We start from the raw sequence: 13,333 nt of genomic DNA, 5'->3' as shown, positions 1-13,333 counted from the left end.
AGGCCTCGTTGCCTCATACAGTCTTCATCTGAACTTCATTTGAGCAGGTTCAGGTGATATTGTCATATTTGTCCACATATTTGTAAAAGTATTACACTTCCTCAGGAAAGCCAAGCTTGAGCTCTGATCACAAAAATGGATATATGCCAAAATGGGAAGCTAGGTCTTATATATCCAACAAATTACTGGTGTCCTTAATTTTGGAGCAGTCTGCAGCTCCTGTCCTGGATGACACAGAGATGAAGTTCCTGCTCTACGCTGATGACCTGGTCCTGCTGTCGCCCACAGAACAGGGGCTGCAGCAGAGCCTGGCACTGCTGGAGGAGTACGGTCAGACCTGGGCACTGCCAGCCCATCTGGACCCAGAACAGGGGCTGTAGCAGAGCCTGGCACAGCTGGAGCAGAACTGTCAGACCTGGGCACTGCCAGCCCTTCTGGACAAGACCAGAGTCGCTGTTTTCCAGAAGAAAGCCAGATCTCAGGGAAACAAGTACTGTACCACTTCACACGGAACAACGAGACATTGGAACACATAACGAGCTGCACATACTTTGTACCGACAATCAATTTATTTTGGAATTTTGGACCTGTCAGTGAAGATACTGAAAAAGGCACTCAGGGCTTTCTACACTATTAGAAAGAGGCTCTAACAATATGAACTCCTCCCCACCACCACCACCAACTCCTGCATAAAAATCTAGCTACAAATATTTGAATATGAAATCCAACCCATTGCCCTATATGGCAGTGAAGTGTGTGTGTGGTCCTCTTACAGAGAAACTATAGAAACTCTGCACACGGAGTTCTGTAAAAACATTCTTCATGTATAGAGAAAAATTTCATTTCAACTACATATACAGGCTTAGATTAGGCCAATACCCACCACTGATCAACATACAGAAAAGAGTAATAAAGTATTGGCTACATCTAAATAGAAGCGACCAAAACTCCTACCACCACAAGGCCCTGTTGAGCCAAGAGCTGAGCCCCACAAAGAGCCCTCTGAGCCAGCTGGTCCTGAGGCTCACTGGCCTGAGTCACACCGACACCAGCCAGCCTCAGGACAGCACTGCTAGAGCACCACAACTCAGACTGAACCACATCACAGCACAGATCAAACAGCAATATCTCACACACCTGGACACACATACAAACTGGGATGCTACAGAACCCCAAACAGACAATACACACTGGCCGAATATTTGACCAATAAACAGCAAAAAAAAACAGACCCTGACAAAGTACAGGTTCAGTGACCACATCCTGGCCATAGAAACTGGACACAGGCAGACCTGGCCGTCCAGAGAGGAAAGGCTCAGTGACCACAGCCTGGCCATAGAAACTGGACACAGGCAGACTTGCTGCCCAGAGAGGACAGGCTGTGCTCCCACTGCCAGCAGGGAGAAACACAGAAATGCACTTTCTGCTGCACTGTGAGAAACACCCTGCAATTAGACACACATTCTCCTCTCAAATAACAAATCTAATCCCAGAATTCCCACACCTGTCAGAATCACAACGGGTCCCAATTTGAGGGAGGAGGGAACTCAGTTGAACTGGCAGCCCAGTACGTGATCTCCTGTCACAGCCTGAGGAACAGTGAGCCTGTCTTTCAGTACTGCCCCATGTGTTTGTATGTCAATATCTTACTATGTGTCTGTATTGTAAATGTCTGTAGATTTGTTTTATGTTAATTGTATTTGTTTTGCTTTGGCAACACTGATTTTACTCATCGGTCATGCCAACAAAGCATCCTGAAGTGAATTGAATTGAGAGTGAGAGAGTGAGACAGAGGCGTGATGCGGTGGGAGACAGTGAGACAGAGGCGTGACGCAGTGGGAGACAGTGAGACAGAGGCGTGACGCAGTGGGAGACAGTGAGACAGAGGCGTGATGCAGTGGGAGACAGTGAGACAGAAGCGTGACGCAGTGGGAGACAGTGAGACAGAGGCATGACGCAGTGGGAGACGGTGAGACAGAGGCGTGACGCAGTGGGAGACAGTGAGACAGAGGCGTGACGCAGTGGGAGACAGTGAGACAGAAGCGTGACGCAGTTGGAGACAGTGAGACAGAAGCGTGACGCAGTGGGAGACAGTGAGACAGAGGCGTGACGCAGTGGGAGACAGTGAGACAGAGGCGTGACGCAGTGAGAGACAGTGAGACAGAGGCGTGACGCAGTGGGAGACAGTGAGACAGAGGCGTGACGCGGTGAGAGAGTGAGACAGAGGCGTGACGCAGTGGGAGACAGTAAGACAGAGGCGTGACGCAGTGAGAGAGAGACAGGCGTGGCGCAGCGAGAGAGAGCTGTGGCGCTGTGGCAGGGGAGCAGTCTTGATGAGTCTGTGGATGCAGGCTGTCCTGTGGCGCAGAGCAATATCATTGCCTGGTGATGTATGGGAGCTGCCAGCAGTCTGTCAGCGCCACACAATGGCCTATCGATAAGCTGTGCGGGAGGGAGCAGGTTCATTAGACCTGGGAGATGGATGGCCACCCTCTCTCCCCCTAGGCTTGGCCTCTCAGCACCGCGTCATTACTGCTGCTCCCAGTGGACAGCTGACACCCCACCAGCCACACCTGCCTGGGCCACTGGCTCCCTGCCGCCGCCTGTCTGTCTAGTGGCGGCTCGTAAGGTGAGGAGCAGGCTGGTCTAACCACAGAGGTCCGACAACAACCCCACCCTTACTGTACATCCGTCTGAGGTCCCCTGAAGCAGGGGATTTCTAATAACGAGACGGGGTTCCTGGTTCTGGAGGAAAAGCCTCGTCTCAGAGTCACACTCCATATCCCCGTGAGGGGATCTGCACCCACCAGAGACGCTTGTACACGAGCTGGGGAGCTACGCCCTTGAATGGCCTGATCTTCAGTCTGAGAGGGGCTGCCTGCAGAGAGAACTTTAAGCTCAAGGCAGGGAACATTGCTTTGCGTGGTTTCTAACATGTTACAGTACAATCCAACTCAATAATTTCAAACTGAAATCAATAATAATAATAATAATAATAATAATAATAATAACAACAATAATAAGGCAAAACCACATATAACTGTGAAATTAAAAGAAAATGAGTCAAGAATGGAAGAGTGCTGGAAACAAGTCAGTCTTGAGATTTGAAACCTGAAGCAGAGGGGGTGTTTCTGATGGGGGGCAGGAAGAGACAAGGTCCTGGAAGCAAGAATAATAATAATAATAATAATAATAATAATAATAATAATAATAATAATAATAATTACGCAGCCCCCAGCTGGCAGCCCCACTGGAGCTCAGCAGTGTGAGCCTGGCCAGTACCTGGATGGGAGACTCCTGGGAAAGCTGAGGCTGCTGCTGGAAGAGGTGTTAGTGGGGCCAGTAGGGGGCCTAATGCCCCAGTATAGTGACGGGGACACTATATCGTAAACAGGCTCCGTCCTTCAGATGAGACGTAAAACCGAGGTCCTGACTCGATAAAAATCCCAGGATGTTTATCGAAAGGAGTAGGGGTGTTACCCCGGTGTGCTGGCCAAATTTCCCCCTGCCCTTTCCCAGTCATGGCCTCCTAATAATCCCCCTCTGTGAACTGGCTTCATCACTCTGCTCTCCTCCCCACTGAGAGCTGGTGTGTGGGGAGAGGACTGGAGCATCATCCAGGTGGGGCAGCACACTGGTGGGGGTGGAGGGGATCCCCATGACCTGTAAAGAGCTTTGAGTGGTGTGTCCAGAAAAGAGCTATTGAAGTGTGAGGAGTTATTATTATTATAATAATTATTAATTATTAAGCAACTACAGGAGATAAGATAGGTACTTAAATCGAGAGTGAGATTGCAGAGGGGATGAAAGACTTCCTGAGTTGCATTACTCCTGGGAACAGGCGTCTCCCAGTTGGGAGTGTTGTAAATTGACAGTGGAGGGGGTGAGACATACTGTACTACCCATAATGCTCTTGGCCTTTTTCACTGCCCTTAATGGTAGCGAGGTTGCCAAGGCAACAGGTAAGACAGCATGTTGAAACACTTTCAATAAATGATTTGTAGAAAAGTGTTAAAGTAGTTCTGTCCACCTTAAAAAAGTAGAATTCAGAGAATTCAGTATTTTCTGTCTGATGACAGTTTCTCTCAGAGTTGTTCAGTCTGAAGACAGCTTCTCTCAGTTGTTCAGTCTGATGACTGAGTTTCTCTCAGTGCTGTACAGTCAGTTGATTTAGTTTCTCCCAGTGCAGTACACTGAAGACTGAGCTTCTCCCAGTGCATACAGACTGAAGACTGAGTTTCTCCCAGTGCATACAGACTGAAGACTGAGTTTCTCCCAGTGCAGTACAGTTTGAAGAGTGAGTTTCTCCCAGTGCAGTACAGACTGAAGAGTGAGTTTCTCCCAGTGCTGTACAGTTTGAAGAGTGAGTTTCTCCCAGTGCATACAGACTGAAGACTGAGTTTCTCCCAGTGCTGTACAGTTTGAAGAGTGAGTTCGTCCCAGCGCTGTACGGTGTGGAGCATGTGGATGTGTTGTTGAGTTCGACTCCTACTCTACAGGTCTAGTAGAAGGAGAGTTTGCCCCTCGGGAATCAATGATTTTTATTAGCCAATCTGTCTTGCCTGTCCGTAGTGCCCAGGGGCCCTGTGCTGTCTGAACGTCGGAGAGGTGGGGGGCTCTCGTGAGGAGGGGTGAGAGAGGTGGTGGGCACTTCTAAACTGCCCCAGGCACAGCGCTGACTAACAGACACAGGGGCACTGCTGCTGTCTGCAAGGTCAAAGGGCACAACCTTGTCAGCCCCTGCACTCTCTCAAACACAGCAGGGCAGCCTGTAGCCTTTTGAGTCTCTTCGGGGCTCAGTGAAGCCATCCTTGGCAGACATACACTGCATGTGCTCTGGCAAGTGCTTAGGATGGAGATCTGTGTCTCTTCGTTGCTTAATATACATTTTATTTCACCTTCCTACAGCATAACCATTGTACTGTAATCTTACTGTAGCCCGTAGCTATTATAATGCACTTTCTACTGTAAAATGGAATATTGAGTAGAATATTGAAACAGAACTATTGAACTATAACTTTAGTTCCCTCCTCTGTCATAATATAACCCTTCTATAGCTCTGTGAACAGAATTATTGTGTTGTGCTTTGTTTGGGAAAGACAGAAAGTGGCAGGAGAATGCATTCCGGATCGCAGAGAGGAGAGGATGAGGGCTTTTGGAAAGATACCGCCTTTACTGTGTTGCATTACACTATCTATCTCAAGCACAGTTAGCCCTGAGCTGTGGGTGCCTATTATATCAACTGTTTTACTGACGACAGTGTAAGAGCACTATTGAAGCAATGCACTATGCACGGGGGGTGTGTGTGTGAGTAGGTGAGGTGATGTGGATGTGGTTTGTGTGTGTCAGGGGTCCCAGGGGTGTCCCAGCCCCTATAAAACAGTGTGGACCTCACGGTCCCGGCACTGAGGGTCAGGGAGGATCTCTCACCACTGTGTGTTATTACTGGGGCTCCCACCAGACACAGACACATCCCTGCGCGCGCACGCGGCCAACACACAGGCAGCAGCTGACGACACAACGCGCGCACACGGGGAGGGAGAGGAGCAGAGAAGGACCGTCGCCGACCGACGCAGGAGAGACTCGGACAGACCAGCGGACGATGAGGATCCTGGACAGGCAGCTGTGAGGACAGACAGACCGGGGGGGACACCAGCAGCTGCAGGGCACCTACCTGCGATTCTCCCGAACCGTCCACCTGCAGAGCCACAGACGCCCTGGCGCCCAGTCCTCCGCAGACACTGCGACACAGCCCTGCACCGACCCTCCTCCCACAGACAGGTGGACAGAGAGACAGACTGGCAGACAGAGACAGATAGACAGGCCGACAAGACAGGTGGACAGAGAGAGAGATAGACAGACAGGCAGAAAGAGAAGAGAGACAGGCAGACATACAGTTAAGCTGGCAGAGAGACAGATTGACACACAGACAGAAAGGCAGACAGAGAAACAGAGAGACAGACGGACAGCAGGACTCTCAGAGACAGACGGATCCTCACCAGTAGTGCCGCGGCGTTGGACACATGGAGGGTAATGGACACCAATCAGATTCATTGATCAGCTCATTAACTGGTACCTTTTCGTATGTATTCGTCGGCTTGATGCCTTTCTTCTGAGAGCTGTATGAGCACCTGCTGGGGATCTGGCTGTGTCTCATCTGGGCATGGCTCTGTTGCTAGTGTTTGCCATTAGTCTAACTGTTGCTTGTTTCTGTGTCTGGGTATGTAGGTGTCACCTAGTTAGCAAGAGGTCTGGGGGGGCTCTCTAAATAACAGTGTTAATTAAAATGAAGATGACCTTTTTATTAACAGAAATATCATAAGAATGATGGAAGTTTCTGGATTCTCTGCTTCATTGAGCTTGATGGCTCATCTGCTCTAATCACCCGACTGCAAAACGAATGCCGTTGCTTCAAATCCACCTTTATTGGCAGTTAATTACTGCTCAGTATGTAGTGCTATTCTGTACCGTGCTGGGGTTTGCTCTTCTAGGGCGTATTGAACTATGCTTTGTGAAGAATTGTGCTGAATTGTGCTATGTCCCTCAGTGAAATGTGTTGTACTGGACTGTGTGTCTCTGTGGTACAGTGTGTTGTACTGGACTGTGTGTCTCTGTGGTACAGTGTGTTGTACTGGACTGTGTGTCTCTGTGGTACAGTGTGTTGTACTGGACTGTGTCTCTGTGGTATCATGTGTTGTGCTAGATTGTGTCTCTGTGGTAAACAGTGCTGTACTGGACTGTGTGTCTCTGTGGTAAACAGTGCTGTACTGGACTGTGTGTCTCTGTTGGTAAAGCACATTGTACTCCATAGTATTATGTTCTACTGTATTATACTGCTGTATTATTTTGTTATGATCTGGAAATGTCACCTCAGGCTTGTGCTTTTGCAATCCTAATAATTTCCCTATATCTTTTCTGTCAATCCCTCCCTCCCCTGTGCTCTCTGACAGAAGCCCCCCAGTCCGCACTGTGCTGTGCAGCACTGTCTCCCCCATGCTGTGCAGTGGCAGGGTGTGTCCAGCGGGAGGCGCCCTGTGTGAAGGCAGCCCAGGTCTCGGGAGTGCGGGTGCAGCTGGAGATGGCGGTACTGTGGCAGCAGTTTGATCGCCTGGGCACTGAGATGATAGTGACCAAGGCTGGCCGGTGAGGCACTGACTCACACTCATGATCACACACAGTGAGACAGAGCTCATACTGATCTGAGACAGTAGTGATGCTGTACACTGAGACAGTGGTGATTCCTAACACTGAGACAGGAGTGATGCTGTACACTGAGACAGGAGTGATGCTGTACACTGAGACAGGAGTGATTCCTAACACTGAGACAGGAGTGATTCCTAACACTGAGACAGGAGTGATGCTGTACACTGAGACAGGAGTGATTCCTAACACTGAGACAGGAGTGATTCCTAACACTGAGACAGGAGTGATGCTGTACACTGAGACAGGAGTGATGCTGTACACTGAGACAGGAGTGATGCTGTACACTGAGACAGGAGTGATTCCTAACACTGAGACAGGAGTGATGCTGTACACTGAGACAGCAATGATGCTGTACACTGAGATGGTAGTGATGCTGTACACTGAGACAGTAGGGTTGACGTACACTGAGACAGTAATGATGACGTACACTGAGACAGAAGTGATGCTGTACACTGAGACAGAAGTGATGCTGTACACTGAGACAGTAATGATGACGTACACTGAGACAGTAGTGATTCCTTACACTGAGACAGAAGTGATGCTGTACACTGAGACAGAAGTGATGCTGTACACTGAGACAGTAATGATGACGTACACTGAGACAGTAGTGATTCCTTACACTGAGACAGTAGTGATGCTGTACACTGAGACATTGTGTGTCCATTATTGATGCAGGAGGATGTTTCCAACATTTCAAGTGCAAATCACTGGGATGGACCCTTTGGCTGAATATGTGTTGCTCATGGACTTCATTCCTGTGGACGACAAGAGATACAGGTTTGACACTGGATTAATACTACACATTGATACTATCACCTTGGCCCACTGAGACAATGAGACCCTGCTGTCCTGACACACTGCCATGTTGACTGAAAAACAGCACACTGTTGTACAATTACCCTGCCACACTGAGATACTGCACTTTGACTTGGAAGATCCTGAGTGGAACAGTCTGTGTGACTTTGACACAGCATCACAATACCTGTATACTAGCATGCTTACCATGTTGTTGTACTTATACACTGATAATCTCCCACTCCCAGCCAGTCTGACTAACTCCTCTCCCTCCTCTCTATCCTCCCTCACCTCTGTCCTCTCTCTCTCCTCCCCTCCGAGCCTGCCTCAGGTATGCCTTCCACAGCTCGTCCTGGCTGGTGGCAGGGCGCGCTGACCCCGCGGCCCCCGGCAGGGTACACTTTCACCCCGACTCGCCCGCCAGGGGGTCCCAGTGGATGAAACAGACCGTGTCCTTCGACCGGCTGAAACTGACCAACAACCTGCTGGACGACAATGGGCATGTGAGTCACTATAGTGCTGGAACAGGCAGAGACCTCGAGACGCTGACAGCTGGACAGCCTGTTACACTGACACCCCGAGACACTGACACCCTGACAACCTGGTACACTGACACACTGACACCCTGAGACACTGACACACCGAGACACTGACACCCTGACAGCCTGTTACAGTAACACACTGAGACACTGACACCCTGACAGCCTGTTACAGTAACACACTGAGACACTGACACCCTGACAGCCTGTTACAGTAACACACTGAGACACTGACACCCTGACAGCCTGTTACAGTAACACACTGAGACACTGACACCCTGACAGCCTGTTACAGTAACACACTGAGACACTGACACCCTGACAGCCTGTTACAGTAACACACTGAGACACTGACACCCTGACAGCCTGTTACAGTAACACACTGAGACACTGACACCCTGACAGCCTGTTACAGTAACACACTGAGACACTGACACCCTGACAGCCTGTTACAGTAACACACTGAGACACTGACACCCTGACAGTCTGTTACAGTAACACACTGAGACACTGACACCCTGACAGTCTGTTACAATAACACACTGAGACAATGACACACTGATACACTGGCAGACTGTTACACTCACAGTCTGTTACACTGACACACTGACCCCCTGACAGTCTGTTACACTGGCACGTTGTTACTTGACACACTGTACAGTGACACACTACCAGCTTGTTACACTGAGACACTGTTTCACTGACAAACGGATGCTGGAGTGCTGAATTGAACAGCCTGATACATTCACTCTAATTAACACTACCAGCCTGAAAGGTGGAGATACCTGCATTTCACACTGAGATACAGGAGGAATGCAGTGCCCCCTGACACAGTGCACCTGTGTGTAGATCATCCTGAACTCCATGCACCGGTACCAGCCCCGCTTCCACGTGGTGTATGTGGACCCGCGCCAGGACAGTCACCGCTACGCACAGCACAATTTCAAGACCTTCCAGTTCCCCGAGACCTGCTTCACAGCTGTCACTGCCTACCAGAACCACAGGGTACCCAGTCTCTGTTATCGTCTCACTGTCACTGTCTCCCTCACTGTGATACTGTCTCACTGTCCCTCTCACTCTGATACTGTCTCACTGTCACTGTCCCACTGTCTCCCTCACTGTGATACTCTCTCACTGCTGCACTGTCTCTCTCACTGTGATGCTGTCTCACTGTCACTGTCCCACTGTCTCCCTCACTGTGATACTGTCTCACTGTCCCTCTCACTCTGATACTGTCTCGCTGTCACTGTCCCACTGTCTCCCTCACTGTGATACTCTCTCACTGCTGCACTGTCTCTCTCACTGTGATGCTGTCTCACTGTCACTACTTCACTGTCTACACTTGCAAGAGAATGTTTGTGAACCCTTTGGAATGACGTAGAGTTCTGCATTACTTACTCATAAAAATGTGGTCTGATCTTCAACTAAGTTACAATAATAGACAAACACAATCTGCTTACACTAATAACACTCAAACAATTGTACTTCTTCTTGTCAGTACTGAACACATCTTTTAAACATTAACAGTCCAGGTTGGAAAAAGTATGTGAACCTCTAGGCTAATGACTTCCCCGAAAGCTAATTGCAGTCAGGTGTTCCAATCAATGTGATGAGATTGGAGGTGTGGGCTGGAGGTGTCCTGCCCTATAAAAAAGCCACACAAAGCATGCAAGAAGAAAAACACTGAACAAGAATGGTGTTGATGGAAGGACACCATGGACTAAACCACTGCCAGCAACAGCAACAGCAACAGCAACAGCAACAGCAACAGCAACAGCAACAGCAACAGCAACAGCAACAGCAACAGCAACAGCAACAGCAACAGCAACAGCAACAGCAACAGCTTGCAAAAGACCACCTGGATGTTCCACAACGTTTCTGGGACAATGTTTTGTGGACGGATGAGACAAAAGTTGAACTCTTGGGCAGAAACGTGCAACACTTTTTTTGGAGAGCGGGGGGGAAGGACTATACAACAACACCAAAACCCCTCCACCATGCTTCACAGTTGGGGTGTGAGCATCATGGTTTGGGGCTGCTTTGCTGCCTCGGGGCCTGGACAGCTTGCTATCATAGAGGGAACAATGGATTCAAAATTGTAGCATGAAATTTGACAGGGGAATGTCAGGGTAGCGCTTCATTACCTGAAGCTTAATAGACGTTGGATGATGCAACAAGACAATGAACTGAAATGCAGAAGTACATCAACAACAGAATGGCTTTAACAGAAGAGAATTTTCCATTCTAGAATGGCCAAGTCAGAATCCAGACCTCAACCCAATTGAGATCCTGTAGCATGACCTGAAGAGAGCTGTTCACGCAAGGGATCCCAGAAATCTCAATGAACTGAAACAGTTTTGAAAGGAGGAATGGTCCAAAATTCCTCCAGACCGTTGTGCAAGTCTCATCAGCAGCTACAGGAAACGTTAGGAGGCTATTGCTGTTAAAGGAGGTTCTACCAGTTACTAAATACAAGGGTTCACATGCTTTTTCCCAGCCCGGACTGTGAATATTTAAATGTGTTCAGTATTGACAAGTACAATTGTTTAGTTTAAGCAGATTTTATGTCTGTTATTATTGAAGATCAGACCACATTTTTTTATGAGTAATTAATGCAGGAATTCTAAAGGGTTCACAAACCTTTTCTTGCAACTGCATGTCAGTGTTTCACTTTGTCTCTCCCGGTCAGATCACTCAGCTGAAGATCGCCAGCAATCCCTTTGCCAAAGGTTTCAGGGAGTCGGACCCAGATGACTGGTGAGAGGGGGAGTGGGTGGTGGAAGGGGAATGCGAGAGCACTATGTGTGTGTGTGTGTGATGGTGGTGTGCTCTGTGGTGATATGTATTTGTGTTACAATGCTGTTCTTGTGTGGGCAGGGTGTGCAGTGGCAGGTCTCTCCCTCTGTCTGTGGGCCTCTGTCGGCCCCGAGGAGCCCGACTGGAGCCTGGCAGCACGCAGCAGCAGCAGCAGCGCTCTGGTAAATACGGCAGCCCTCCAAGGCCCACACTCCCCTGTTGCCTGGGCCTCTCTCATTATTCAGGGACTGCTTCCTTCCTCTCCCCATTCCCTCTCTTGTCTCTGCGCCTGTGCACCCCTCGTCACTCCCCCTCTGCTCCTGTTCACCCCTCGTCTCTGTTCCTTTCTGCTGCATCTCAGAAAATGACTCCCGTTTGCGTTGCATGCTCTCTAATTTCAATTTGCAGCTACTGAGGATCCTGGTGCGTTAGTTTAACAAAGCCCACCTCTGCTCGTAGCCTAAGGATCCAAGAATCCCTTCGAGCTGTTTCTTAAGGATGGCCGTGGTTGGGAAGTTCATTCTACAATCCTGTCCCATGAGCAGCGTCTCCTGTTGGGTTCTCTCGCCCTGGGAGCTCCTGTCTCCTCCTGTCACTTGAAGTACCTTGGCCTGAGCATTCAGGATTTTAAAATTCCTGAGTCGACATCCTCTGCTTTTCCCCCTGAAAAAGATTGGCTTCCCTTCCTGTGTCAGAGAACGATGTTCCCTTTGGACTAGAACCCTCTCACTTGCACTGGGGAACAATTCTCTTCCAGCCTGGTGACCGGCACTGAGCACAGCTCTCTCATATGGAGCTCAGGAGGGGCCATCAGTAGGAATTATTGGTTATTGGTTATCTGGGATATACATCCCCCCCAGAATTTAGAAAATGACATTTACACCTTTGTAAAGTCTGACCCTCTGCTCTTGTCAAGCTATGATCTGAAATCTTAGGAGGACAACGACATGGGTTCTGATTTTCAGCAAATGTCAACAGCTGATTGCTCATGGAGTGACTCTAGTCCACCTCTCTGTCTCTCTCTCTGCCCACAGACCAGTGTCTGCAGTCCCGGATGGACACAGGCGCCCCTCCGCCCCCCCTGCCACTGCCCCCTGCCTACACAGACCGAGCCCCCAGCTGTCTGAGGGGTTACCCCGCTGCGGGCTGCACGCAGTGACGCTGGGCTCGCTCTTGTCCGGGGGCGGCAGGAAGGGGTCCCTCTGCCTCACTCTGCCTCTCTCACGGTCACGCTTCCTGCTTCTGCCCCCTCGGGTCCCTCATCCCCAGCCCTGTGTCACCCCACCCCCCTGCTGCAGGCACCCATCTCTCTCTGTCTGCTTCAGACCTGCCCAGTTAGCACCCAGGGCCAGTTAGTCCCTATTAAGTACCCAGCCCCAGTTAGCTCCCTCTCTCCGTTACTGGCTTGGGGTGCCAGCAATCCTCAGTGCCCTCCAGGACTGCCATGACCTGCCCAGTTAGCACCCAGTTAGCTCCTAAGCCCAGTAAGCTCCCGGTTAGCATCTAGGCCTAGATAGCTCCTAAGCCCAGTTAGCTCCTGGTTAGCATCTAGGCCTAGATAGCAACCAAGACCAGTTAGCCCCTAAGCCCAGTTAACACCCAGGTGCAGTTTGCTACTAGTTAGCCCAGGCCTAGCTAGCAACCAAGCTCAGTTAGCACCCAGGGCCAGTTGGTCCCCATTTAGCACCAGGCTCAGTTAGTCCCCAGTTCAACTCTCTGGTTCCCAAGCCTGAATAACCTGCTTCCAGACGTGACCGTTCCTTCACCCTCACTGGGGGAGGGCTCTTTGCGTTGTTGGGCATGCACAGGGAGGCGCAGTCTGGGCGAGGAGGAGTGCTGAGCAGCGAAGATCGTGGGGGGCGAGACGGAACTCTACACCGACCCCAGGATGGACGTTCTCTGTCCAGCTTCCCTTTAGACCCCTGTGCCACGTCGTTTCTCTCTTTTTCTTTTTTCCCCTTGTTTGTGGCTGTGGTGGCTCGTCAGCTGTAATAAATCAG

The 13,333-nt window shown here is 49.9% G+C and overlaps 1 protein-coding gene across 1 annotated transcript; it reads left to right on the top strand.

Moving 5' to 3' along the window:
• Nucleotides 1-239: 239 nt before the first annotated feature.
• Nucleotides 240-11,298, top strand: LOC107075700 (T-box transcription factor TBX1). The gene is made up of 6 exons (XM_069183075.1): nt 240-330; nt 6,951-7,143; nt 7,879-7,980; nt 8,330-8,501; nt 9,387-9,542; nt 11,227-11,298. Exons 1-6 carry the CDS (start codon nt 240-242, stop codon nt 11,296-11,298), a joined length of 786 nt encoding a protein of 261 aa, XP_069039176.1.
• The last annotated feature ends 2,035 nt before the right edge of the window (nt 11,299-13,333 follow it).

Source organism: Lepisosteus oculatus, chromosome 23, assembly GCF_040954835.1.
Source record: "Lepisosteus oculatus isolate fLepOcu1 chromosome 23, fLepOcu1.hap2, whole genome shotgun sequence".
Lineage (NCBI taxonomy): Eukaryota > Metazoa > Chordata > Actinopteri > Semionotiformes > Lepisosteidae > Lepisosteus > Lepisosteus oculatus.
Note: the sequence above shows the minus strand (reverse complement) of the source record. Positions and strands in the feature narration are given on the sequence as shown.

Excerpts from the sequence above, each read along its gene's own strand:
- LOC107075700 (XM_069183075.1), top strand. The coding sequence starts at position 240 with ATGAAGTTCCTGCTCTACGCTGATGACCTGGTCCTGCTGTCGCCCACA. Across the intron at positions 7,981-8,329 it reads GTGGACGACAAGAGATACAG|GTATGCCTTCCACAGCTCGT; the intron begins GTTTGACACTGG and ends AGCCTGCCTCAG. Across the intron at positions 8,502-9,386 it reads TGCTGGACGACAATGGGCAT|ATCATCCTGAACTCCATGCA; the intron begins GTGAGTCACTAT and ends ACCTGTGTGTAG.